The 27,681-nt window shown below is 42.7% G+C and overlaps 1 protein-coding gene and 1 long non-coding RNA gene across 4 annotated transcripts; both read left to right on the plus strand.

Annotated features, from left to right (window-relative positions):
• Positions 1 to 702: 702 nt before the first annotated feature.
• PDCD4 (programmed cell death 4) lies at positions 703 to 19,292 on the plus strand. Of its 2 annotated transcripts, none has more exons than XM_018069306.2 (13): positions 703 to 719; positions 4,395 to 4,540; positions 5,737 to 5,833; positions 9,154 to 9,450; positions 9,890 to 9,984; positions 11,659 to 11,772; positions 12,034 to 12,255; positions 12,517 to 12,614; positions 14,129 to 14,243; positions 14,990 to 15,097; positions 16,218 to 16,328; positions 17,195 to 17,334; positions 18,552 to 18,798. In XM_018069306.2, exons 3-13 carry the CDS (start codon positions 5,794 to 5,796, stop codon positions 18,610 to 18,612), a joined length of 1,401 nt encoding a protein of 466 aa, XP_017924795.1. In that variant the 5' UTR covers positions 703 to 719; positions 4,395 to 4,540; positions 5,737 to 5,793; the 3' UTR covers positions 18,613 to 18,798. The 2 variants fall into 2 exon arrangements, with proteins under 2 accessions (XP_017924795.1, XP_017924794.1); XM_018069305.3 differs by lacking the exon at positions 703 to 719 and adding an exon at positions 3,350 to 3,461 and having other exon boundaries at positions 18,552 to 19,292.
• A 1,516-nt stretch (positions 19,293 to 20,808) lies between these two features.
• Positions 20,809 to 27,681, plus strand: LOC108639037. 2 transcript variants are annotated; one of them, XR_001920227.2, is made up of 5 exons: positions 20,809 to 21,720; positions 23,431 to 23,585; positions 23,971 to 24,073; positions 24,375 to 24,557; positions 25,894 to 27,681. It is a non-coding gene; the product is annotated as an uncharacterized LOC108639037 (long non-coding RNA). The 2 variants fall into 2 exon arrangements; XR_001920228.2 differs by having other exon boundaries at positions 24,375 to 24,533.

Here is a 27,681-nt window from a genome sequence, read left to right on the forward strand (position 1 = left end):
AAAAATAAAAGTAGTTTGAAGGAAAATAAAGCAGAAGGCCAAGAGACAGGCAACTGAACAGAGCAGACTGATTTAACAGATATGATACATTTTTGCTGTCTGCATTATGTGTGGAAATTTATATTCCAAGTTACACAGTAACAGACTCGACTGTAATCAAACAGCACTGCTGAGGTGTCAGGAGCACAGATGCTGCCTATCGAAAATACTTAAAACAGAAAGTAAAACTTTGAAAAATCCGCAGTGGGGAGCACAAGGAAAATACTAGATGTTTCTAACCCAAGGCAGCTTCTGTCTGTTTTTCACTGCTCTGATACGGGAGGTCGGAAGACCTACGTGAGTCACCCCAGCGACAGCTCCGATAAACCTTGATGAAAAGCAAAGGCCGGCAGCAGACTGCCCAGGGCAGCCTGGAGACACGCCGTGTCTATTGTGCACTCCACATCGGACGGGGGGAAGGGCTGCTCCACGCGTTTTGGGGAACTTCAGCCAATGGATTCCTCCCCTGGGTGTTACGGGAGGGCTTGGCCAGCATGTGAGAAAGGGAGGGGAGAGTTTGAAAACAACCCAGCAGGCTCTAAGGAAGGAAGGCTGCTAGAAAGTGACCCGCTCGCCTCCGTGCAAGCATTTCGCTCCAGGTGATCGGCGGAGCTCGGGGTGGAAGCGCAGGAGGGGCCTGGCAGCTCCTCGCGGGTCCCGCTTGGCGCGGGTCGGCACAGGTAACCCGGGATGCAGGTGCGGGGCAGCGGGCGCTGGGCTGAGCAGCCCACACAGGTTGCCTCGAGCTGCAAATCCACCAGAAATGGTCGAGAGAGGGTTTTTTTTCCTAGGGGAGGAGGAATTCTGCTCTTTTGTTTTAATGGGGATTTTGGTAGTATTTTTGCTATTAGTGTGGTGGAGGAGGGAGGGCAACAGGGAACAAGCAGGTCTCCACAGATCAGAGCTTGGCACGTGATCAGCTGTCTTTTAATTATTGCAGGCAGTTTTGAGGTTAGAAAGGCAAAAAGAGGCGATATCTTTTAGTACACTGGTTGATACAATGGAAAAATACAAATGATCTTTCATGCACAGCAGCTCTTTTACAGGTCACAGTGCTTTAGAAATCAGAAAATATGCACAGTCAAATCTAGAGGAGATTTTCAGTGATTGATAACTCAGCTGCTAATAGACACATTCAGCAGAAGAAATTAAAAACACACCATTTTCTTGTCTGGAGGTGTGCTGGATGGTTTAGAGTTTTTCATCTTCTTTTGACTACTGACCCAGCTTTTAGGCCTCTTGGAAGTGATCCAGTCCTAAATGTCACCAGAAAATCTTCTAGCAATTTTTTACAGTGCTTTAAAATGTGTAATTGGCATGATGTGGTATTTTGTGGCATCTTCCCTTGTGCAGGTCCTGGTTATCATTTCAGATTCTCTGCCACCTCTTTACTGAAAAATCTCTTAAAGCCCCTTTCTGCCTTGCAGGGGAAGCTGAATTCCATGATCTATGTTAATAGCTGGAATTTATTTTCCAAATCTCGGTTGTGACATTGTAGTGGCTTGCTTGGTAGGCGCTAGTCAGTGGAGGTGCAAAGAGCAAACTAGGAATTGGTTTTTGATTGATGGGGAAACAACGTCTGCCTCTAGGTTGTGCATGAAAAAAAGTCTTGTGTGAGCACGTTGGACTGTTCTGACTTAAAAAAGTCTGGAATCTAGTGTCTTCATGAGCAAGAAAGGTTTTCTTTCTGTCATTTGTCTGATGGGGAAAGTATTTATCATAAAAATATGCAATCATGCTGCACATTCTTTTAACAGATAATTGTTGTTTTAATTCTTAAACCCAGTTTTGATGATTCATGCAGAGCTGGGCCAGTAAATGAATTCAGAAGCTCTTACACAAGGGAACTTTGGCTCTTATTTCAGTCAGAAGTACACAGATTTGGAGTAGAATTATACTGGAAAAATATATAAAAATACTACGACAATCAAATCATAATCTGTTAACTGAGGAAGTTTCTCTCACTGGCAGCTGAAAAATCCTGTAACACACAAGTACCAGAGCAGAAGTGATCTGTGTTTGCTTCCCTCACTGAGCTGGTCTGCTGTTGCTTGGGCTCTCGGGAGTGACAAATTAGGGAGAGAAAACAAAGGGTTAGCTGAGTTTTTAGGAGAGACCGTGAATGGAAGCAAAACACGACAATGACTGTCATCTCTAATTAAGTGTCTGGCCTCAGGCGGTTCGCAAGGAATAAATAGGGTAAATGTAAACTAAAATAAGGTAGAAAGTTTGGAAGGCTGTTGGATGGACACGCACGGTTTGGCTGTCCATCTTACACCTGCTCTGTGTTCAGAGTTCCAGCAGTGGAGAAGGCGGATGCAGCACCTTTTCCCGTCGATTGCCTGAGCAGTAGGAATCCTGCCTGCCAAGTCTGTGGTGTTTCCCAGTCCCCCGCCCAAAACCCTGTCCCAGTGCTGAAGAAATGGTAGAGGGGTCGTGTGTGGAGGAGCAGCAAAAGGTCTGAAATCCCCTTGTTAGGCGAGAGAAACACGCACAAAAAAGAGATAATACGTTATTTTTCTGATGGCTTTAGTTCAGAAAAGGAAAAAAAAAATTATTTCTAATGAAAGGGGGCAGACAGCACGCTGAGGGGGATCCAGGTACAGCTGTCCAGGCTTGCCCCGGTGCAAACACCCGGCGTCCCCAGGCGGGATGCGAGGAGCTGTCCTTCCTCGTCCGGGGGTCCGTCCCTTCACACGTGACCCAAACCCTGTCACAGGTGTTGCCCAGCGGTGCCAATGATCCCCCTAAGCGGAAGGATTGGAGCTGTGACCGCCCGGTGCGGACCGTGGGCGCTCCGGGCCGTGTCACACGGAGCAAATGGAGGCCATGGCCAGGTGCGCGTGCGGCGCCCCCTCCTCCCCATCCCGCACCAATGGCTCCTTCCCGCTCCCCCCCCGGCCCGCCCAAGATGGTCTCGGCCTTCCCACAGATCCGAACCCGCTCCAGACCCCGCCCGCCGCCATCGCGCCTGCGATTGGCTGCGGCGGCGGCAGGAACCAGCCAATCGCGCGCCTATCGGTGGCCGGTCGCTGGGGGTAGAAAACACAAAACAAGCAGGGCGGGCGCGCGCGCGGGGGCGGGGGCGGAGGCCGGGCGGCGGCGGGGGCGCGCACGGAGCGGCGGGGGAGGCGACGCGCGCTGGCGGCGGCTGAGGGACGCAGGCCCGGCCCCGGCGGCCTCACGGGAGCGGCGGTGCCCAGGGACATTATCCCGGGAGCTTGCGAGGCACTTCCCCGGGGGCTGCGAGCTGCTCCCGGGCCGCAGTCAAGCCCGCTCAGCTGCTGCCAGCCTGTGCCTGTTGCGCTAGGCCATTGGCCCTCGGCCCCGCTCCCAGCGGCCTGAGCCCTCACTCCCTCCCGCTCCTCAGGGCTGGGGCTGCGTCGCCGCTGGTCCCTGCCCGTGGCACGGGTTTGGTGCGGGTACTGAATCTCACCTGGTTTGTGTGTGTGTGTGTGTGTGGCTGCAGAACAGCAGCTGGTGCTGGTGGGTCTCCAAAGCTTCGGTGATGGGGGGGAAGGTTGGCCTAAAGTTGGGGAGAAGGGGAAAAAAGTGTATGCTGTGTGGGAGGTTCCTCGGGGATATTTTGCACATAAGGGAGGTCTTGATGAGTTCTGGAGGCCTTGTCCTGCAGCATGTATTGTTACTAAAGGTTTATGTGCCACTGTTTGTCTGCTGGGGTAGAGTTACCTGTTTGGTTAAAGGAGTGGTGGTGGGTACAGAGCACGAAGCATATTTTATTGGTGGATTTCAGTGACTTAGGAAATATCCTTGTCTGATGAACTACTTTAAAAGTACTGTTCATATCAGTGATTCATCTTAAGATCTCTTGCAGCATTCGTGTTTTGCAGATGCATAAAGTGACTTCTGTCCATTTTATTCATGTGTTATCTCTTGTAACAAAATCTGGGGGTTATTTATTCTGATGTTTTTAAGGCAGTTTTTCAACGTTGATTGGTAGTGCTGTATGCAAACTAGAAAGTGATGGGGTTTGAATACAGTGATGAGTACCAGAATCCTGAAGCTCCAGCAGATCTGGTGGCTTGAATTACTGAAGGGTTGAGAAGGTGCATTGCTAAACTGAGGGTGTATCTCCTGATCAGTGTGACAGCAGGAATTGTAGGGCTCAGGAATTCTGTCATCCTTGTTATGAACAAAGTAAGGTGCTGGATCTGAGAAAGACAGCACATGGAAGTTGTGTTGTTATTTATTATCTTGTCAGAGGTGGAGGATTTCAACCAGGGTTGTCTACAGGAAAAGCATTTCTCCACTTGCAATTAAGGACTTGATTATAAACAATGAAAGTTGTGATTATTATTTAATACAGGTTTTGTCCTTTGTTGTCTTTTTCAAAGAGGTGGACAACTGATGGAACATTCCACTGGGAAGAATAAAACTGTTCTTACAAGATAGTTTGCACAGATTACACTGAGACCCACACAGAGAAATCTCTCAACCAAGAGTGACTGGGAACACTTGGACTCCTGAATGACTGCTTGAGGTAACTCATGGAAAACGTTTATCTAAAGAACTGGTGTGGGGCAGGGAGGACTCTTATTACACAAGGCTGGTAACTTCTTGGGTTGGCACTAGGAAAACCAAGATAATGACAGCTGAATGCTGTGCCCTAAACCAGAGTTGCTTTATTGCCAACGGTCCTTGATGAGTCATGGGTCTGTGGTAGGCAAGTGGGCAGGGGAGGGAAAAACAAGGGAAGAGAAGAAAAGGGGAAGGGAGAGCAGTTGTTTGGTGTCAAGATCTTGCCAGTCAATGGTGAGCAGTTCTCAGGGCAGCAAAGGATGAGAGAGGGGGGAAAAAAGAGCCACTGAATTTTTATGGGGCAGACACAAATACTAATGATATGCCCAGGCCTACGAAGCGATTTGTAAAAATCTTGCAGGTGGAAAAGTGTATGGGGGAAATCTGAGACTGCTTAATTTCTTAATAAAGGAAATTTCCTTACATAAAGGAAAGATGCATGATGCCATCCCTTTCACAGGGGCTGGGGTGGTTTGTAGGACAGCAGCTACCGGGAAGAGGGAGAAAGAGTAACAGAAGAAGAGAAGTGTTTAAGTGTAGAGAACTTTATCCCTTGCAGATTTAATGGTTGTTGTAAAGAGTGTTTGAAGGGTGCAGAAGCACAGATGCGAAAGCTTGACAGCTGTATATACCTGTACAACAGAACATAAAGACTCTGTCCTTGAGGGGAGGAACAAAAATTAACTTGTTTTCTAAGGGCTGGTCTGAACTCGATAACTTGGTACCATTTTATCAGTATAACTCACGTGAAGAACGTTCCTCTCAGTGGATGCAATTATAACATTGATATTGTGTGCTCATACAGATAACGACTTCGGAGAACAGGACAGTCTAGGTTGATAGCGGGGGCTTTTATCAGCTAAAAAAAGGTGCATACACAGGGCTTTTACCCTTAAAATAACGGCTTTTGTCGCCTTTATAAGCAACAGAACTGACAGCTGCTAAGACATCCAGGCTTAGAGGTGTTTGAGAGTGGTGCTTCTCTCATGCTACACCATTTACCTTCCTAGGAACTTTGCAGTGGTTACTGATAGTTAATTATAACTTAAAACCCACCGCTTTTTGCACTGCATTTTGTGAGTGAAGCCTTTGCAGCTTTTTACTTTTAAGATTTGATCTAGTGTTTTTCTTTCCCTAAGCTTCTCTGTTTCTGTTTAGGCCTTGGAAGGAAAGCATTAAGACTTTACATTTCACAGTCAGTTCTGTTAAGCAACTATGGAAGTAGAAAAGGAGCACATTTATATCACCTCAACAGGTAAGTAATGTATTCAGTATTTTTTCACTTAAAATTACTTAGCTGACTAGAAGTGTTCTCTGTAGAAAAAATGTATTACCCGATAATTTTCTAACAGTACTGGTTAAAAAAACCAAACAACTCATCAAAAATTTACAGAATAGTTATTTCAATTTTATATCATAGTATCCTGCTTTATTACATTTATTTCGAAATTTATTAAAATAACAAAGTTAACATTTCTTTAAGTTCCTGAATAGTATTGGAACTTGTCTTCTTATCTTCTGAGTTCAAGTAATGCTGGTGTGAAGAAAAGAATAAGCTCAAAAGTAAAATGTGTAGGTGTGTTTGAGAGGTACAAATTCTGCTTTCAAGTAACTATTTACCTCAAAATTAGAGGAAATCAAAAGATGAAGGACTTGACTGGAAGTAGGCTGGCATGGGAAAAATTTAGGAAATATGTGTTAGGGACTGCTCTGAAATTCACTGTTTTGTCCATATCACAAATGTCTCTTATGATGCTTAGTCAAGGTAACACAGCTTCATGTTGTTTTCTGTGTCTCCAAAGTTTATGATGGTCTGGACAGACTCCTTTATTCAGAGTTTTTGTAGGTTTAAATGTTTTTGAGAAAAAATGTTATCCGTTAAGATGGTATGTAATGCAGTTGAGGTAGCAACATGCTCCATATGATTTCTTATATTAAAGCAGGGTTAGGCTGATGTAGAAGATACATTACTTCTCAGCAATTTAGAATGTATTTGGATAATAAAGGGGAATCTGCTAGAGAGCTGTGTCGACCAAGTTTGGACAATTAAATTGGCGTGTAGGTCAGTATTTGTAGAAGGCTTTGTTAATTAAGGTAGCACCATAAAAGCACAGATTTTAAGTGAGCCTGCTTGGCTTAATGGCAGGAAAATAAGGTAAATTTGGATAACTTCTTAGTATATAGCAAGCAAAGTATCAAAGTTTATAGAAAACTGTTATTGCTTATATATGTGTAGGTTTTATGATGCAAAAATGAGAAGCTGGAAGATCTACATCATTTTGTATGTACTTTTAATTGAATTATTTTATTTTAGAAAATTGTTGGAAAATACTATATGTGTCCAGCCTGTTTTTTCAGGTAACTGATAGTGGAGGGCCAGTTGGTTACAGTATTATGGAGAAGGAGGTTGCAGCTGGAAGTGACAGTGTTATATAAAAAATATTAGTTTAGTAATGCAGTGAGAAATATTAAGTGTTATGGGTTGGATGTTTCCTGGGGAGGATTTCCGTTAATCTTGAACCTGAGATCAAGACTGTGTAAGGAGGTTGGACTGTAGCTTCCCCTTTTATCCCTAGTTACCAGATCCAGACTTGTGTTAGTTGTTGGCCATTTTCTTTGGAAACTGAGAAAGAAGTGGTCATTGAAAAGTGTAGTTTCTGGACAACCAGGTCGCAGGTCTAAACTGAAGAAGTTCATGGGAGACTGAGCATGAAGAATTTGAGTGCATATTTGTCTGAGATGAGCTGGTTGTGCTGATGGGGTCTCCTGGGGAATGAGAGGAAGGAAACCTGTTCTGTTTGGGTTTGCTTTTTTCCCCCTCTGGTAGCTTTATGCAAATCTCTCATTGTTTTATTAAAATGTTAGACAAACTGAGAAAGCTGCTTGTGAGGAATCTTTTCCTGGATGTGATGCATGCTTTTCTCTTTTAGCTTGCTGCAAGCGTAAAAGGAATGCTTTTGTGGGAGTAATGAGTGGAAAGATGAAGCTTAGACTGGAATGGCTGCATTTGCTCAGCTGTAGCATTCACATCTGCAAACACTAGTATCTAAATGTTATTTCTTTGATCACAAAGGAGGCAGTTCCATCAAACTTTACTCAGTTTGTAGTGTAGTATCCTCTTTGATATGGGTAAATACTTTGAGGTTGGAAATATTTTATTAGCGCACTTTGCTTTCAAAACTGTTTTTCATGGATCTGTTTTGAAGTGATAAAACACAGTTCTGAGAAGTATTGCTAAATGAATGTTTCTAATGAGGATGTATTGGTATGGTGAAGTGACACATTAGCTAAGTTCAAATACAAATTTAAAATACTTTTCATATTCTGGGTTCATGGCAGTAAACTTTTCTGTAAAGCAGGTTTGGCACAGTTGGAAAACCAGCTGCCTCTGTGTGCCTTATTATTGCTCTTCTAGGAGTGGAGCTATAGGTTGTGTCTTTGAGATTCCACTTAGTCTGCAAGAAAAGGAGGCTGTTCCCCCTGTGTGTGTGTATCTTTCAGTTTGCAAGGACTCCTAAGGTACTTACTGGAATGTAAATAGGTCCCCAGGTGCCTTTTTTTTTTAATGTTGATGAGTTAAGAAGGGAAGAAGAGCTTAGGAAGGGTTTTGACTCTAATGCTCTCAGTACAACATTCTGCTGAACCATACAGCATGGGACACACAGACAGACAGACAGACAACTTAGCTGTGAAATAGGACTTGAGGTCTAAATTTTAAATGTGCACTAGCTTCCTTAAAGTGTGAAGTTATTGCACTTCTTGGTGCTCTGAGACATTTAGAGATCGTTAAGTTGTGAGAGAGTTTTCTGTTGGGTATGAAACAAACCTATTATATCTGATTGTGCTGGAGAATAATCCATGTCTGTTTTAGAAACAGTCTTGATGAAAGCTACAGTGAGAAGGGAGATCCCACTGTTTCAAAAGACTTTATGTATTCTATGAATCTTCATTACTGAACTCTCCAAGCTTTGTATTAAACAGCATTTTCCCTCCCCACCTTTAAAAACAAGATCTAAAAGTAGTGACGTTTTTATATTCTTCTAAGTCTAAACCATTGCTTTTCTTGCTAGTGAGCTGTGTTTGAAATTCCTTGAATTGAAAAGGGGAATATTGGTTGATGATTTAGGGAATTAATTTCACTTGGGTGACTACTCTTTTAACATTAGTGAGTTTGTAGAGAATTTACTGTATTGGCAGTTTCATTTGTTTCTAAATGAAGAGATGAGTGGGTGGAGTGAGAACTAGGCACTTAGATCTTAGGCACTGAAGAGTTCTGATAGTTTTTGTTTAACAAGGGTGGGGTTTTCTGTGGTTTACGTTTTTTTAAATGGTTTATTCATTTGCTTTCCAGCTCTTGACATATGCTCTGTTTAGGCTGCAAATATTTTGTGCAAGGGAATAAGGAACTCCTTATTACTGTGATATGTAGTCTTATTTTAAAACCAACATAATTTGCCTTAATGCTGCTGGAAATAGATGTTCTGTATAATGTTATAATCCTTTTTAAATGCAATGTGTTTTGGTATTCTGACATAAAAGTGTTTAACAGATTTTTTTTTCTGTCTCCTTTTTAAGAACTTGAGAATCTAAATGATGCTCCATTTTCTGGTGATGAAGAAAATGGTGGATCTGAGGAACGAAAAACTGAAATCAATGGAAATTGGATTCCTGCAACTTCGATTACTGAAGCCAAAATAAATGCTAAAGCGAAGAGACGGTTGAGGAAAAACTCTTCTAGAGATTCTGGGAGAGGAGACTCTGTTAGTGAGAATGGAGAGACACTGAAGATTGGAGTTGTACCAACGAGCCCAAAGGGGAAACTCCTGGACAGGCGATCCCGGTCTGGAAAGGGCAGAGGTCTACCAAAGAAAGGTTGGTGTAACTTAGTGAAGAGAGTAGCATGAAATTCTTAAATGTAGCAGAAAATCTTATATGTCTGTGATCAATTAACTTCTGCCTTTGAGGTAACTACCTTTTTGTAGAAGACTTAATACACGAATTTGAACTGTTGGTGTTTCACAGAACTGTTACTAATGCAAATTTAAAGCATGGTTATATTTGAAAGTACAGTTTCAACCTTCAGTAATTCCTGTGCAGTTTCATACTGCTCCTAGAGTCTTACTGGAAAGTGATGAAAAGACTGGTTGCTGAAGTGAGAATACATCAGAGAAACAGACCCTTTTCAGCATATATTGTTAGTCAAGAGCTGGGTACAAGCAGTGATAGATCACTTTTAAGTGAAAGGATCTTGTGTTGAACTCAGAAGTGTTCTTTGTAAACTGGTGGTCCTTACTTTCCCATATTTTGCCAGGTGGAGCAGGTGGTAAAGGAGTCTGGGGGACACCAGGTCAAGTGTATGATGTGGAAGAAGTAGATATTAAGGATCCTAATTATGATGATGACCAGGTAGGCAAATAGTTTCTTTGCAAAGTTGTGTTTTATTTCCTTTACTGATTTCATTTGCTGTGATGGTTATATTAATGGAAACTTGACCTTATGAGTTATGTGAATGTCAGCCTGGCTGCACTAAATGCTCAGTTTTATGTTAAAAAATGGATTATTGGCTAGTTAAAGTCAGCTGGTGGAGAAGTGTCACAGTGTGATACTCACAAATCTTACCCCCTGAGCTGTCTTTATGTGCCTGACTAAGCAGCGCTCCTTTCCCGGGTGTGTTCTCCACTGCTGGTTCCCATGGAGGTGGATGTTGCAGTGCTGCTCTGTGTTGCACACAGGCACTGTGTTAAAAATGCAACACAGACTTGCTCAAGTTGGAAGTTAAGTGGGGGACAGTATCCTTTATGGATTTTTTCTTGTCCCTGTATTCCCAACCCTCCCAGTGTCTTGTATCTATTTGGTATAAACTCTTCAAACACTAACAAAAAACAAATGCTGACATGTATTTATTTGGAATATGTTATGGAAGGTTGTATCTTACAGCCATATTACTGGGGCAAGGGGAAGAAAGTAAAGCTCATTGGGCAAAGGAGGCTTTTTAACATTAAAAGGGAAACACTGATTACAAACACACTGTTAAAGTCCCTGAGATCAATATAACTGTAAGTTCTGTGTGACATAAGCAGAACAATGGTGGCGTCCTTTGAGTAGAGGCTATTTGCTCTAGCCATAGCTGCTGAAAGAGTGGTATGTGGGAATATCAAAACCTTCTTCCAGGATCAATTTTCCCTATAATTCAATATTTTACATTAATAGAGATAGTCATTAAAAATGAAGCACACAGAAGAAAGTTTAATGAAGAATGAATATTCCAGGTAACTTCTGTTAACAGAGGCTGGTGTGATGGAATTATAGGTGTTTTGACTTCTGCTGTTATTTCTTGATCATGGAAAGTTTCTGTCCATTAAACGTTAGTTGGAAAACTAAGTCTTTGTTCAGATTTCTTTGTTCAGATCTGTAGTGTTGCTCCAAATGTTGCTTCTGTAGTCTGTGCAGAGTAGGGAACTGAATGATAGCAGGGAGATCTGGTGTGCTGGAACTCTGCAGGACAGGTGATAAAAGAGGTGGTTGCTGTGTGACTCTTTTTTTCCCTTGGAGAATGTCATTGCTCACAAATATTCTGACAGTGCCTTTTCTCTGGTTCGTACATGGTATCACCTGTCTGGTCACACAGTCACTAAGGAAGAGGGAACAAGGCAGGGACTTGCTGTCAGGGACCCAAGCGCCACTTGCAGGGGAAGCTGCTGTGGCACAGCTGTGCTGGCCTGGGACAGGAGCTTCTGTTGCTCTCCCTTCAGTACAGAGGCTCCTGAACTGTCTGCTCGTGTGATGTCAGCAGAATCCTAGGAACAGAATTTGGAGTGTTTACCATTGTTTACCAGTAAATTCAGCCTTTCAGTTGAATTCAGGTAACAGTAAATTCAAAATACGAAGAAGCATAACATCTAGCCAGTATTGTCTACACTTCAACAGTAGAGACATAATCTGATATTTTCTGGCAGAATACTGACTACCAAGAATAAAGCATTAAGGATTTAGAAGATCTATTTCGAAAGTATTAGCACTGCATAAGATATAAGAAGAGACAGTACTCAGGGTATATGCTTTTGTTATCTTTTAAAACAGGAGAACTGTGTCTATGAAACAGTAGTTTTACCTCTGGATGAAAGAGCATTTGAAAAAACTTTAACACCGATCATACAGGAGTATTTTGAACATGGAGATACTAACGAAGTTTCGGTATGTTACGTGCCTTTTTATTTCTTTGTTTTAGGTGGCAAACCTGTAGCATACAGGGTAATCCAGTTGCTAGCTGTAAATGAGTTTATAGAGAAATTGGCAAGAAATGTGTTATAGGAGTACCCAAGCAGTTACATTTATTACCCGAGCAGAAGCACATATGTAATTATATAAATATAAGCACATAAATATGTATTTATTTATTTATAATCTATTTATACATTTAAATAATAAAAATTTTGTTTTTCAAATCTTTCTTAGGAGATGCTGAAGAACTTAAACCTCGGTGAAATGAAATACAGTGTGCCAGTGCTGGCTGTTTCCTTGGCCTTAGAGGGGAAGGCCAGTCACAGGGAAATGACGTCTAAGCTTATCTCCGACCTTTGTGGGACAGTAGTAAGCAAAACTGATGTGGAAAAATCATTTGATAGACTGCTTAAAGAACTACCTGAATTGGTGTTGGATTCTCCCAGGGCACCACAGGTATATTTGTAAATTTTTATGCCAGTAGTCAAAAGTTTTGTGTGGCTAAAATAGATTGAGTAAATTGAAATAGACTCTATATTTAAAAAAAATATCTGTTGATTTTCTTACTGTCTGTAATCCTCACCCAATTTCCGAGGCTGATTTTACTTTGAGACAGCTCATTTAAATAAAATCTGAAAACCAAGTAGATTATAATTATCTACTTAAAACTTCTTTGAGATTCAACGTTTACTTAAAAATGCTTCTGTTTTGTTGCAGTTGGTGGGCCAGTTTATTGCTAGAGCTGTTGGAGATGGGATTCTAAGCAACACCTATATAGATGGCTACAAAGGCACTGTGGATTGCGTCCAAGCTCGGTAAGTTTCTTTTCTATATAGTGACAATTTTATATTCCAAATGTCAAAGGTGATGATCAGAAATTTAGGACTTCAGGATAAATCATATGGTTCTTTAGCTTTTTTTTTTTTTAATTTAAAATAATAAAGACACCCTGCAAAGTCTGCAACAAACCCAACATCCAGAAACCCAAAATCCAGAATGACACAAGTCAGAGGAGAAATACTGAAAGTGCCTGACAAATGTATTAATATATACGAGTTCAATTTGTTGGATTTGTTGTCCAGCTTATGTTTGAGGGTGAAAAATGAGCTGCAACAAAAAGTGGTTATGGAAGGTTTTGTCTTAGAAAAAGCTTTAATGTGATTAATGAGTAAATATAGCATCAGGACAGCTGCTGTAAATATGTTGTGAAATACACAAGGGATTAACTGTTTTGCCTTACAAAGGTTTGAAGCTTGTGCAGTGCTTTCTGAGACTTTCCCTATAATGCTTTATTTGTCAAGAAGTGTAATTGTTTTCCATGTCAGTGTGAGAAGTTTGAAGGAGCAATCCCTAACAAAGAGGGATGTTTTAATAATGAGTCATGTTTTATTATTTTTTCTCTCGTAAGTATATGTTTCAGGCTTGATACAGAGGTGCTGAACTCCTGTATCTTCTAGAAGTGGCATTTGTAGTGACTTAGTTGAGCACTTTTAGAAGGAAGGGGCATACTTAGCTGCCTACCTCGGGGATCTGAGTCGTGACAATTGTCTGTCACTTATACAAATGTCTCCTGTGATTGGAAGGATTGTAGCCTGCATTCTGCACATCTGGGATGCTTTGTTGCCTTTTTTATTTCTTGGCCAGTCTTTTCTGCTCGTTAAATCTTGGTGAATAGAGTTATTGTTATTGGCTTGCCCCCAGCATGAGGACTGGGATAACTGTTCCTTCTTTAGCTGGATGGTACATACTGTATCTGAGGCTTCTTTTTTTTTACCTTACTTCCCTTTTTATTCTTTTTTTCAAAAAACTGGCAAGCATCCCTAGCTTGTGCCATTTTTTCCCAACTACATATTTACCTTCTGAAGTGCTTTCTTGGCTTAAATTCTTAAGGTTTCATAATTCTTTAGACCCAAATGGAAAATAATATTTCAGTAGAAAAGCTGTTCTTCAGTGTGGCAGCAACTCAGGCCTTCTTTGTTTGAGATATACCTGCCAAGCTGCGTTCTTGGAGGAGCCAGGATACAATCCATCTCTGCATAAGAAAATATTCAGCTCTTTTCTGTGAGGATGTTGCAGGGTCTGCATTGATGACTCAGATCATGCCATCACAGGGTTGTTACCTGACCTTACCATGGTATAACCAGGAGTGTAAAGGTGGCAGAAAATTTAGGGAGCTCAGTTGCTGCATGGTTCCCATGGAGTTGCTAACCCTGACCTCTTCCCTGATATCTGGTAGCTTTGCCTGAAGAGAAACGGCCATGGGAGAAGTTGCAGATGCATTTTAATGAAGTTCTGTGATACTGTTCTAAAACACTGACTCTGCTTTCAGAGCTGCGCTGGACCGAGCGACTGTGCTGCTGAGCATGAGCAAGGGTGGGAAGCGCATTGACAGCGTGTGGGGGTCAGGAGGGGGCCAACAGTCCGTGAAACACCTGGTTAAAGAGGTTGGTTTTGTTTTGTTATTTGGGTTTTTTCTTTTTTATAATTCATTTATACAAAGTAGTGTTTAAAAACTGATATAGGTAATTTCGTTGATTTTGTAGTATTTGTCACTGGTGGGAACATGCCAGTAAAATAACATTCTGTATTGCAAGTGTATGTTTATTTTTGCTTTAAGCAAAACTTTTAAGCATTTAGCTTTTTGAGAGCTCACAATATAAAATGCTGAAGTAATTAGAAGAGCCAAGATGAAACTGGCTAAACTAGATAAACTAATTTTTTTTGGCATTGCTGATCAAAAGCACAGTAACAACTGTGAAAAAAGAGAGAGGCAGAAACAGGAGTGTTTAGGGATCCATTCTGTGAAGTAAGCAGGTTTAAAGGAAATAATAAAAATAATGTCTAGGCTGTGAGTGTAACAGATGACAGGAGGAGGTGTTCAAGGGAGCAGATAAACTTAATGGCACCCATATTAACTTTCTATGGTGATACAACACAGCTTATAAAGTAATGGTTTTGGTGCTTGTGCATTAGCACTGTGGGTAGGTATTTGGCTTACACTTTGTTTCAGGTTACTGATAACATCTCAATTTAATTAATGCCAGGATTTAATTACATTTATAAAAAGACTGGAAGCAAATTTGAAGAACTAACTTGCTCCTGGGTTGATTGTGGATTATCAAAACAGTTGACAGGTTTTAAATTTATCTAATTAATGTTGGGATTTCTTGTTTGTTTTAAAATTCAATAGATTGATATGTTGCTGAAAGAGTATTTGCTTTCCGGAGATGTACTGGAAGCTGAGCGTTGCCTTCAGGAACTGGAAGTACCCCATTTTCACCATGAACTTGTATATGAAGTAAGGAGAAATCAGAGTCCCTTTAATAATTGTCAGCAATTTGATGTGGGCATGCAAATAATATAACTGGAATTTGAAGCTCAGGTTGCTTGTTCTGTTATTTGAATAACTAAATTGTTTCATGTAAAGTTAATGGTTTGTGTGCTCATTTTTGTGTGTATTGTGCAACAAGTAAGCTGCTGCTGACTCTGGGAAGATCCAGAACTAATTTTGGGGGGTTAAATAGTTGAATTCATATTATGATATGAATTCTCCTGAAAAATGAGAGCTCAGTTTATTTTCTGCTGTGGAATAGCAGCAAAAAGAACTCCCAGTGCTCTGTTGGGTTTTTTTTTGTTTGTTTTGTTTTTGTTGCTTTTTGTTTGTTTGTTTGTTTTGTTGTTGTTGTTTGTTTTTTTTTTTAGTTTCAGATATCTGGGTATTCTAATGGGTGTTACCTGTTTTTGTTAAGTTATAGAGCTTCCTTTTTCAGGGTGGGATTGTTTCATCTAGCAGATTTGTAAAAGCTCTGAGATATTTCAGACCCAGACTATATGGGAGACTATTACCATTTGTACTCTTTTATCTGCCAGATTGGGAAATGGTTGTTTACCAATAAAGCTGAACACCCACAATCTACAAAATTTCCTTTGCAGTAAATTGACTCGTTTTAGAAAATTCTTTCACAATAGAAAACCAGAATCATTTCAATTGATGTCGGTTGTGAAGATTTATAGATTTTAAACTTCTTAGTTCTTCTGAAATCACAGATACAAAAAACCTATGGATACAAAATTAATTTCACAAAATTAATTATATGCCATCTGTACTGCAGCAGCCATATGGATATAGTCATGTAATTCTGAAACCAGAGACAGAAAGGTAATAGTTCTCACTCTGTCTGGTCCTTTCTGGTTTTTCATACCTTTTATCTTATGTAAAGAACTTTTCATCAGTTTTCATTTTCAAATAATAATAATAATAATAAACTGACATTATGAGTGTACGTAACAAATGGACTTGTTTCCCCAGAAAATGCCTAATAATGCATTCATTCCATTTTGCACTTCATATACTTACACACCATGTACCTGAGCCACTGTTTTCTTTTTAGTCAGAACACTTGCATGATTTGTTTTAGGCCATTGTGCTGGTTTTGGAGTCAACTGGAGAAAAGACCTTTCAAATGATACTGGATTTGTTGAAGACTCTCTGGAAGTCGTCTGTCATTACTGTGGACCAAATGAAAAGAGTGAGTATGGCACATAGAGAATTCTGTGTAAGGTCTTCCAAAATTTCTGTAGTTTCTACCTTCATTCTACCTTCATTTAAGTACTACTTGCAGTCTATTGCTGACTGCTAGGTTGTTTGGTTTTTTTTTTTGCATTCTCCATGGCCATTCTGTATCCCATACAAATAATTTGTTGCTTATAGGAATGGCCTCAAGTTGTGCCAGGGAAGCTTTAGATTGGGTATTAGGAAAATATTCCTCACCGAAAGGTTTGTCAAACATTGGAACAGGTTGCCAGGGAATCTCTGGAGGGATTTAAGACGTGCAGAGGGGGCACTTGGTGGACTTGGTAGTGCTGGGTTAATGGTTGGACCCAATGATTTTAGAGGTCTTCTCCAACCTGTCCCAGGGCACAGAACTGGGTACCACACCAGGACTTAGGGCAGAATTTACCCAGCTGTGATGAAGTCACCTGGTTGTAACCATTGTTTCTCTTGCTCCATAAACTTGTGGTGGTGATTTGTGGCCACATTTTGTTCATTTACATGGAAGACATACCAAATTTTCTTCCCATGTTACTACCCATGTGGTAGCAGCCAGGCTAACGTACAGATTTTGTACTGTCTGGATTTCTGACTTCTAAAGAAGTTAAAAACTCAGCTGGTGTTTTTATGAAGGTAGGTAGTTGCACAATACCCTGGTATTGGCTGGTATTATACCTTGTTTTTTCACTGACTGGCAGCTGCTCTGCTTCAGGTTTGTTGAAAGTGTCCATGGTATGTGTGAAACCATATTGAAAAATAAATCCTCTGAGTGCAGAAGCGTATTTAAAAATTGTAATAAAATTGTAGAATAACCAGATCATTATTTGAATCCTTGTACTGCAGGGCTATGAACGAGTTTACTGTGAAATCCCAGACATTAACCTGGATGTGCCACACTCCTATTCCGTGCTTGAGCGGTTTGTAGAGGAATGCTTTCAGGCTGGAATAATCTCCAAACCACTGAGAGACCTCTGCCCTTCAAGGTACTTGTTCCATTGTAGATGGCGAAGGCACTGCTTTCTTCCTATGGTGGGTAACAGAAAGCAGGATCTTGTGACCACAGTATTACAGATTGGAAGTGGAAACTGTGGAGGATGGACAGAGAGTTGAATTGGTAAAAAGTTTATTAAGAAGCTGCACTGATGTGAAACCTGTTATGTGGAGGCTGGGATAAATAGTTGAGGGGAGTCAGCCTCTGGTGAGTCCCAGGCAGCACCTCAGTGCTCCCCAGAGGATGAGGGCTGCCTCTCCTCTGGATTGCTGACTTGCTTGATAGAAATGAGTGCAGCACCGAGATGGAAGATTCAGGTGTCACAATGATCCATGTAGGTGACAGTGGAAAACTGTCAGCTACAGTGGGGCAATCCCCCCCCCCAAAAGATCCTTTAAAAATGGTTTAAACTTACCAAACAGCATGAATAGAGTTCTAAGATGAGACAACCAGTTCTAATCTTTCTGTCAGGACACTAATGTGAGGTAAGTTCTATACACCCAATCCCTCATATCTGTCATGTGGTTTGTATAGTGCTTTTGGTTTGTTGTTGTTTACTTACTTATGGCATAATTAATTCTGTTTGAACTGTAGCTAATCAGTCTGCTGTTTTCTCCTTAATGGTCACAATACAATTAACCAGTTTCATTTCCTGTGGGGAATACACGTAAATACATGTAAATTTTTAAATGTGATGTCAGAACTATTATTCATAGTTTTATGCATTGGGAATACTATTTATTCGACAGATCTTTTCCAGTTTAGGTGTTTTGTTAGAGTTCTTAAACCATCTTGACAGCTTGTGATAAATTTGGATCTTGAAATGTTAGTGTCTTTATCAAGAACAGCCTCCATTTGTGAACTTTACTCTTAAAACTGTGTTTGTGTGTGTCTTGGTATCAAATGCTTTGCAAGTTTGGGATGTGGGAGGGTTGAGAGTCATCACTGCATCAAAAGCTTGATTATATTTCAGTTACCATTAGTATGCTGAGAGGCATTTTTGGCTTTTGTGCTTCAGTTTTGGGTAGAAAACTGCCATTCCTAGGTTTTCAAACTTGCATTTTTAAGCAGTTGAGCTGATACTGTGATCACTGCTAACCCTGCTGAACTTGCACACCTTATATTTGACTCCCAAGAAGGTTCTTCTTAGGGATAAAAAACAAGCAATGCTACTCTCAGTTACTGAAGATATTTTCTACTTTCTTACAGGGGCAGAAAGCGTTTCGTGAGCGAAGGAGATGGAGGTCGTCTTAAGCTGGAAAGCTACTGAATGTGAGAACTGACTCCTGAAGCCTTACAAGTTTAAAGGGAACATAGCTAGCTATCTATATATACAAACACGCATGCTTCTTCCGTGTGTGTATGTATATATGTATACACATATATAATATACCAAATCTGAGAGTTGCTTAGCACAGTTCGTATTTTTTTAAAAGCACATGTTTTGGGTACAAATTGGTTTTTTGGTTTTGTTTTGTTGTTTTGGTTGTTTTTTTTTTTTAAATAGTTTTGTAAATTTCAGAAAGAAGTGTTCTTTCTTTGGGCATAATAGTAGAACAACTGGCCACTGCTGTGGTGGTGCCTTCAAATAAGCTATCTCTGTACGTGCCATGTTTATGACCTAATCATTCCCCATGTGCATCCACGTCCGACTGCTGCGCGCTCTTTCCAGGACAGTGCTGTCATCATAAGAATCACTGTTTATACTAAGCTTTATAGAAGGGTCAAGTTGAGCTGCTGTGATCCCATTTCCATTGCTGCTGAAGAAATACTGTGCTTTGGGAGGAAAAAAAAATAGAAGTTTCTTTGTTTTAAAGAGCCCAAGAAAATAAAGAGTTGGATCATAAAGATAAATTCATCTTTTTCAGGGGAGAACACTGGTTGGTTTCACCCCCCGTGTACCGAACTTGTCTTTTTTTTCTATGTAACTGGAAAAGTGAAAAGTTCTGGTAAAACATATTAAAAATATTTTTTGTGAAGCTCTTGTTTGTGCCTCCTTTTTATTTCTTTTAAACAGAACAAATTTAACTGTGTTCAAATCTCTGAAGTGTGTGCAATTCGGCAGTACATCTAACACCGCCCTTTGGTATTGCAATCAGCGTGAGAGCACTGAGTAATTAAACTCATGGTAAGTATTTACCAGATCTGTTTTTGAAAACACAAGTGCCTGGCGTAGGAGCGTCCAGGCTGGCACAGATACTGTGAACGTGTCTGTACAGCACAGCTCTGCCAAGCCCTTGCTCAACAAGATGAATCTAAGGAATACTCGTGTACAGGAACACAGTGGAGCCTCTCCTGTCTTTTTCAGTTTCATGTCCAGATTTGAGGTGTTCAGAAGTGCTGGGAAGTAGCCGTTCCAGGCCCGGGAACACGACGTGCTCCAGCAGACAAGCGATGCCCTCCTTAAGCGGGTCTGGTAAACCCCGCTTAGAGCCGTGGGGTTGTGTAACTTGGCTCCTCCCGCGGTCTGCCGGGGCCCTCCCAGAACAGCTCCTGCCCGGGACGGTTCTGGTACCTCTAAAGCCGCGTTTAAAACCTCGCCTTTGAAGCGACCAGCGGAACTTCTACACGAAAAGCACCCGACACGCGGCCTCCCCCGCCCAGCGCAGCACCACCTCCTGCGGTCCAGGCCAGACTTTAATCCGCAAGCCCCGTTACAAAGCGCTACCTGCGATCGCGAGAGCGGCCCCGCCAGGCCTCGGCCCCGCCAGGCTCGCGCCCCCCGCCCGGGGCTATGGGCTGGGCCGGCGCAGGCCCCGCGACGCCGGCCGGGGCCCCCTCGGCGTGCTTGCGCGCCTCGCCAGCGCCGCCCAGCTGCAGCTTCTCCACTTCTCCAGCGACACCGACATGAAGCGCAGGATCTTGGGCTTGCAACCAGCACCATGGTGTGCCGCGATCCTCACCGACAACTGTCCTGAGGGGGAGAAGGGCGGTGCGTGCGAAGCGCGGGCCGGGGCGGGCGGGCTGAGCCCGCGCACTGCGGGCCCGTACCTTGCTTGGGCAGCACCTCCCGCAGCGCTCCTCCCATCGCATGGCGGCTCCGCCTACGGGACCGCCGCGGCGGAAGAACTACAGACTCCCAGCGCGAACCCGCGCGGAGCCGCCGCCCCGCGTTTTGCTTGTCGTGCCCTCCCGGGAATTGCTGGAGTGGTAAGGCCTAGCGGGAGCGCTGGCTGCCATCCCCCACGTGCGCGCCTGGAATTGTAGCCCTGGCGTGGCGCTGCGCCGGGGCAGGCGCCGGGCGGGACGGAGTGGCTCCGCGTGCGGCTGTCGCCGGGGCCGAATGCCGCTCCCTGCCCAGGCTGCGCCAGGTCTGCGCTGGGGCGGTGCCCGTTCTCGCACCTGCGCGGGCCTGCCCGGCCCGCGCGCGCTGCCTGCCCGCCGCGGGCCGCCGAACTCTCCCCTCCGTGCCTCAAACCTGGGCTGGGCGCTTTTAATGGTGTGTTGTTTTTTTTTTTTTTTTTTTTTTTTACAGAAAATCCTCAGCAGACACCGTCCAGCAGACAGGCGTGGCCAGGGCGTACGCGTCCCGGTGTTCATTTCCAGGCAGCGCCTCGGGATTCGCGACGTGAATCAAGGTCCTGTTTGACATGTAAACAGCAGTAAAAGCCGGTGTCTTTCTAAACACCGAGAGATTAAATGTCGCCGAACCTGATGGGCCAGCGTACCGGGATCCCCCCGCCCCCCAAGAGGATAGGTTCGCCTTTTGGAAGATCCTTGCCGCTGGGAGCAGCTTCCCTGGGAAACCCCCGTGGGGAGCCGCGGTTTGACCCGGTGTCGGCGGACAGGAATTTGCCTATCCTGGGCCTCTGCGATGTCCCAGCAAGCCCCGATTCCGGGACGTGGTGTAATTTTAGAGTTTGCTAATGAGCTTGCCTGTGTGCCCGGCACACAGTGTGTGCCTTGAGGATTGGCAGTGCAGGCTGGTAATCCTGCTAACCTGGCCCTGGCAGGTGGTGACAACTCCTTTAATTGTTCTAGGATTGAGAGCTGGCTTCTTGCTATGCACAAAGCCTGGTGTGGATGAGTAAAATGAGGGAGAAAATTATTTTTGCTAATAATTCTTTTCCATTCTGCCTTGATGGTGGCTGTCGGCATGCTCCCCTCTGCAAGCTTAGGCACCATGCTGGACCTGTCAGCTGTGGGATCCAAGGCTTAGGTTTGCTGGGACATAAAACTGTGATAAAACATTTATGTTCCAGTAAGCGACACCTCTCTGATAGTTATTTAAAGTCTCTGTCTGCATTGTTCCAGAACTATTTCCTTTTTCCTCTAAGCAACCTAGAGTAGGAAGCTGACAGTCCCTCAGGTAACCCGCTTTCACCTCGCTGGAAGCCTCGCCTGATGTTGGATTGGAGGCCAGCAGAACCCACAGAGGGTGAGAGTGGGTCTCCTCCTTCCTGCCTTTTGTGGAGCTGGCCAAAGATAACACTTCTGGGTTGGTCCCGGGTAGCACAGAAATGGGCCCTTTTTGTTGTTACTCACATATTCCACTCTCAGGTCAGAAAACTGGCATGGATGACGCTGTAAAATGGATGTGCTCGCTTGGGACATCCTTCTCTACTCTTTGAAGTGCTCAGAAGCATTCTGACTGATTTCAATGGGAAAAGATTCTTTGTCTGATGTGTTAGTCCATGTGCCAATTAGTATTTCGTACTGACTGGAAGGGAAAGGACTAGGGACGGATTTATGATGGATGTTTGTAGAGCAGGGCATTTTAAACAGTAAGTGCAATTTGCAGATCAGTAATTCGGTAGTTGTTTGTTTTTAAAAAACAATTCAGCATCTTAGATATGGCTATGGCTGAAAGTGAACATAAAAGACAATGAGTTATGACTGAAAATTCCACACTGTGGAACCAAGAGTTATTCCTGTGGTAAAAAATACGGCCTGTGGAGCAACAGAAATAAACTGAAAGCAAGGTGTTGTAAATCAAATTGGAGGCCAGTTTTTTTGCCAGTGTCCTTCACAGTGCCAATGACCGCCTGGAGTCCAGCATTATGTGAGGACGGGCGTTTGGAGCCTGTCTCAGTCGTGTAGGGAATCACTTTCCAAATGCAGTTTTCCTGCCAACGGGGTTTGTTTGCTTGGTGATAAGAAACAATGGTCAGCTCAATTTGTTACATGAGCATTTTAGTGACTGAGAAGTGGAGTCTGGCATCCTATACTAAATCCGTTTTTTTAGTTACTCAAATGCCAGCTTGGCAGCTTATTTAAAAAGCTGATAGTACTGGGACAAACGTGACTGTGGAGGTTGTTTTCAGCAGTCTCTTGTAAGTCTACTTTTAAGACACCTCTCTCAGTTGGTAAAAAACCCCACAGTTACCACATTCAGGACTGGGAGGTCTGGATGAGAGAGAGAGGCATAGGCATTGTCTGCAGCTTAATATCCTACTTTTCAAAGTGCCTTAAAAACAGTACTGAGTTTAGTTTTGAGTAAGGCTGATTTATTCACTAGAGTGGTATTAGCTATACTTAAGAGGGAGAAGCATGTCATGGAGGACATAATTCCCCTTGTTTTGTTGGAAAAGAAGCAAGAAGAAAAGTTGTGACTTTTCTAATTACAGATGAGGGATCAAATCTTTCCCTATGCTGAAGTTATACCCCATTTTTTTGCCATTTTTGGTCTCTAGGATCAACATGTGCTTGAACATACACTCATTTCTCTCATGGACCTTTCCAGTTTCCAGAAATAGCTAGAAAGTTATTTGCCAAAACCTTTCAATCTGGGAAAAAGCACTGTGCACTTGCAGTGGGTCTGTGCTGAGTCAGTGCATTATCTCGGTGTCACCCCACGTGGCTGGAGAAATCAGAACTAGACTACAGCCATCATGATGCCCAGGTCTCAAGCTGTGTCCCCGTGGCATGCAGCTTCCCAAGTCCTGAGACTTGATCTTCAGATAAAACCCAGTGTTAGAGAAAACGTGAGTGTGGTATCCATGGAGAGGACAACACGCTCTCGGTTGCACATCCTTGTTTTACTGATGTCACAAACAAGTTATTCTTGTACACTGCAGAGAGCCTCACAACCACAAAACCAGCAATAATTTTATAAATGATAAGCTTGTTTTCCTCCTCCTCTTCCCAGATACTCCGAGTGCAGCAGACAGCAGAGATGTGCATTGCTGGAATCCAGAGTGTTTCGTAATTTGGCAGCCACTTGCTGAAAGCCCTGCAGATACAAAACAACACTTATTTCAAGTCTTGAGAAACATCTACTAAGTAGAAGAAAAAAGCATTTAGGTGAAGCAATGTTGCCAGTCCCATTTGTTTATGAGGCTTGGTTTTTGTCTCTGTACATTTTAAATGCTTTTTATTTTCCTTCTGCTTTTTGAGCCTTTCAAGTTCACTTTTTCCATGTTTTCCATATAACAAGAAAGTCTGGAATCAAGTCCTTACTTTAAAAAACAAAAATTTGGTTCAGAGTCCTGTATAATCATGTAGCTCCAGACAAAGGGTGTTTAAAAATAAAGCCGCTTTGATGAGAACTACCCATCTTGAAGGTGACTTTCTCTCCTGAGTTTAAGTACATACTTTGTTGACAGTTTAAGAAGCTTTTAACAGCACCTGATCTCTGTTTACTTTCCACTCAGATCTCTCTCTCTTTTCTTCTTTTCTAAAAATCTAGAGCGTGTTTCACCTCTATATGTGCTGACAAGATCAGAAGTGCAGGGTGCCAGCATGACTGTGACTGTGTTGAACAATGCACACCAATGCTTTCAGAAATACAGGTGCAGATTTCATGCAATTGTCTCCTTAAGCTGCTGAGTGGTACCATGGGACACAGAGCCCAACTTCAGAGACTGGAGGAGGAAGGTGGTTTGGGTTTACTGGGTGGGGTAAGGCGGGGAACAGAAAGCCTGGTGTGACTCCCTGAGGGAATCCCAAAGAATCCCAAATGCCTTCAGAGCCTGAAGCTTGATAGCTTGTGTTTAACCCAGTCCTTGTTTTTGAAAGGGAGTTGACAGACAAGTGATTTCTTTTAGTTGAGCTTTCAGAATATACTTATTTTAAATTTGTTGTTTGCTGCAGTGGGATCCTCAAGCTGTATGCAAAAGACAAGAAGGAGATGACCCTATTCAGTGTGATGATTTTTCTTTCACTGCTACATACGTAAAAGTGTCTGGAAATCTATTATCCAAGGGACACAAAACCAGCTTTTGGACAGGCTGCTCTTCCTGCTAAAACCTGGTAAATGCAGAGACCTGACTGTGTGTAAGTCCCATCCTGGGCTCCCAGGCCAAATGCTCTATCCTGGCATTTCTAGGAGGTTACTGCTCTACTTGTGTGGTTTGAATCGCTTAAGTCTTTGGCCCTGTGCCTTGGAGTGCCAGCAGAGGCATGCTGTAATTGCCCGTAAATGCACCGTCTGTCATATTATTGTTTAATTATTCCAGCTTCTTACCGCCACACACTGCTCAGTGTCTCTCTTGCTATCTTTATTTAATTGAGTGGAAAAAATTCGAGACTTGTGCTTCACTTACATCACTTTGTTTTTACTCAGCTTCGCTGGATCCTATGATGAAGTCCTGCCTTTTGTATGCAGAAGTCAGTCTTCTGTATAGAAAAACTATTGTCAATATCTAAAGCATATGTTAGAAAGAGAATCAATATTTTAACACATGGTAAAGTCAAACCATAAATTTCCTGACACAGACAAATGATTGTATTATTCTGCCTTGAAACACTACTCCTCCCCCCGAGAAACAAGAGAGGGAAAGAAAACTCTTGAATAACTAAGCCCTTGTCCTCACAATGCAGGACTGTTCTTAGCCTGTTGCTCTGTGTTGCTTCTTTCTTTTCTGTCTACTAACTCTCTCTTTTTTTGTGTGTGTCAAATGCCTTCCTTTTCAAGACCTGTCTTTCCCTAGCTCATCCCTGTTCATCTGTTCCAGACTATTACCGGGATGTCGGCTCTTTCCTGAGATCAGCTTGTGATGACCAGTTCCACTGCCAACTTGCTACCATTTCAAATGTCTGTGCTTCCTCACAGCCTTGCAACCAGCCCCTTATTAATGTGTGTTGAAAAAATAATCTTTCAGAGCTCTCTCCAACACTCTCAATGTCCGTATAGCCTATAAAAAAACTTGGCAGCACACTGACTGCTTTTCTTTCCTCATGCTCCCTGTGTCTGTGACAAATGTATGTCATTTTTCTGGTCTTCCACCTCTGAATCTAAACACTTCTTGCACAGCCCCCTGCACCCAGATCAAGGCTCTTCTGCAATACAACAATAATAATAAGTATTAGGGTTGCTGGCACTCATGCTGCTCTACTTTTCATGGCTCTGGGCAGAAAGAGTTTCATGATGTCCTTTTGGAAGATCTATTTGCACCTGAATGATCTGGTTTTCAGGTTTGTTTTTTTTTTTTTAGAAATCCTCAGCTGAAACTTTCCTCTACAGGTGTACTCCCTATAATGCCTGGCTCCCTAACTGAGCCAGCATCATTATTGGGGTGGTTCTTTTCACTTCCTCTAGCTGAACTGTAAGATTACTCATTACATACTATTTTCTGATTTGTTTTATTTTTCATCCCTCTCTTTTCTGCAGGAAAGAGCAATTTATATTAGGATTGGAATTCACTTCAGGCTTTACTGCTATTTGTCACCACTCAGGAAACCCATCCCTAGCTCTAGGAGAACACTCAATCCCTGCTGACAGCCTGGAAGAGGAAGAGAAAATAGCAGAGCTGCAGCTATTAAGACCAACAGGCAAATATTTTATTCAAACTCAACTTTTTCTTCCCAAGTTACTTTTAAGAATGTTTTTCTGTTTGTGGGAATGTGAATGTGGGTTGTTTGTTTGTTTGTTTTCCTGGGGACTCTTCTATTCAGCTGCTTCATCTTCTCCCACCTTTCAGACAGCAGAGCTTGCAGCAGTGACAAGATGTAATCCCAAGTAAAACTGCCTCTGCCTGTGGCCTTGGTTAACCTGCTGGCAGTGATACGTGCCTGGGCACGGGGCAGCTGTTTTACACAGCTCAGCATGGACGTGCTGCCACTCCCAGTCACTTTTAGGACCCAGTTGAGTTGTTTACAGCAATCTCAAAAAAAGCTTGTAATAAAAATTGTTCTGCCTTCCTGAAGCCACCACTCCCAGAGACCTTTCCCCTTTCTTGTATACTGTGGGAGCCTCCTTCCTTTGGCTTCACACCTTTATCAGCTGAAAATGATCCAGTACAGAACTGGTTGTTGTCAGGCTCTCCCTTAGAAAGATGAGCTACACTGCCACTCCATTGTGACTGTTGAGAACTGGAAGGTCAGAGAGGAACGCAGGGAAGTGGAAGCCTGCACCCTCTTTTATGTGGAACAGTCAGGATATGCCCTTGTATAAAGTTCAGCAGAGGAAAACTTGGGCTACACTCGCATTCCTACATACCATGCCATACCAGTCAGCCTGGTACTAATCTTCACGGACCTTTGAAGGCATGAAACAACATGCAGTGTAAATGAAATCTAAGCCACACCATACCAGATTATTGGTGCCAGCCAGTTTTAGAAGACTGACACAAGAGCCAAGTGAAACAGGTACAGTGGTAGGAGATGCCTTGTACCACCTGCAGGCACACAGACCCACAGCACTTGTGCAGCATCCGAGTCCAAAAGCAATGTGTGGCATGTAAAGAGCTGGGGAACCCAGGGCCACTTAGACTTGAATGCACTTTCCTGGGGAGGAAGTGGCTTTTCCCTTGGAAAGCTCAACTCCCCAGGGTCTGAATGAGGTCAATGGAAAAAGTGATTTCTTCAGAATATTATTCAGAGTGCCTAAGCATAGTCTTATCTTATTGACTACAGGCAAAGCTCAACCTCTGTAGACTTAAACTAGCTTTTGTGAATACCCATCCCCTCTTGCCCCTTAATTGTGGGAGTTACACTAGTCCTGGACATGGTTAGTTCTTGGTAGACCCACTGCCTACTGAAATTCAGGTGCTGCAAACCTCAGCTCGGAGAAGCACAGAATTTCCTGTTGGATCCTGCTTTGTCCTTTTGAATTACCCTGCGATGTCAGAAATGGATTTGCAAGTACCAGAAGAATGAAGTTGAGAAAGGTTGATTTCTTTAGGGATGCCCTGATTGGAGCTGGAATAATCAGCATCTGTTTCAGTTTAACTGAGTTTTTCATTCTGGCCTTTCTCCCCTTTCAAAGTACAGGCAACTGAAGCCTTTAATTTGCTCTGTCTTTTCACTGCAGAGAAAAGTAGGAGTTTCTAACAGCTGATACTATCCTGTGTAGAATAGCTACACTAAAAAACCACAGTTTATTGTCTGTTGTGAATGAAAAAGCTCTTGCTTGTTTGTTTGTCGTGTTGACTTTGAAAGATAAATTGTTTGAACTGGT

Source organism: Manacus vitellinus, unplaced genomic scaffold, assembly GCF_001715985.3.
Source record: "Manacus vitellinus isolate BGI_N305 unplaced genomic scaffold, ASM171598v3 scaffold_15_pilon, whole genome shotgun sequence".
NCBI lineage: Eukaryota > Metazoa > Chordata > Aves > Passeriformes > Pipridae > Manacus > Manacus vitellinus.

Coding starts and splice junctions, on each gene's coding strand:
- PDCD4 (XM_018069306.2), top strand. CDS start 5,794: ATGGAAGTAGAAAAGGAGCACATTTATATCACCTCAACAG. Junction 9,451..9,889: donor CAGAGGTCTACCAAAGAAAG/GTTGGTGTAACT, acceptor ATATTTTGCCAG/GTGGAGCAGGTGGTAAAGGA. Junction 12,615..14,128: donor GTGGATTGCGTCCAAGCTCG/GTAAGTTTCTTT, acceptor CTCTGCTTTCAG/AGCTGCGCTGGACCGAGCGA.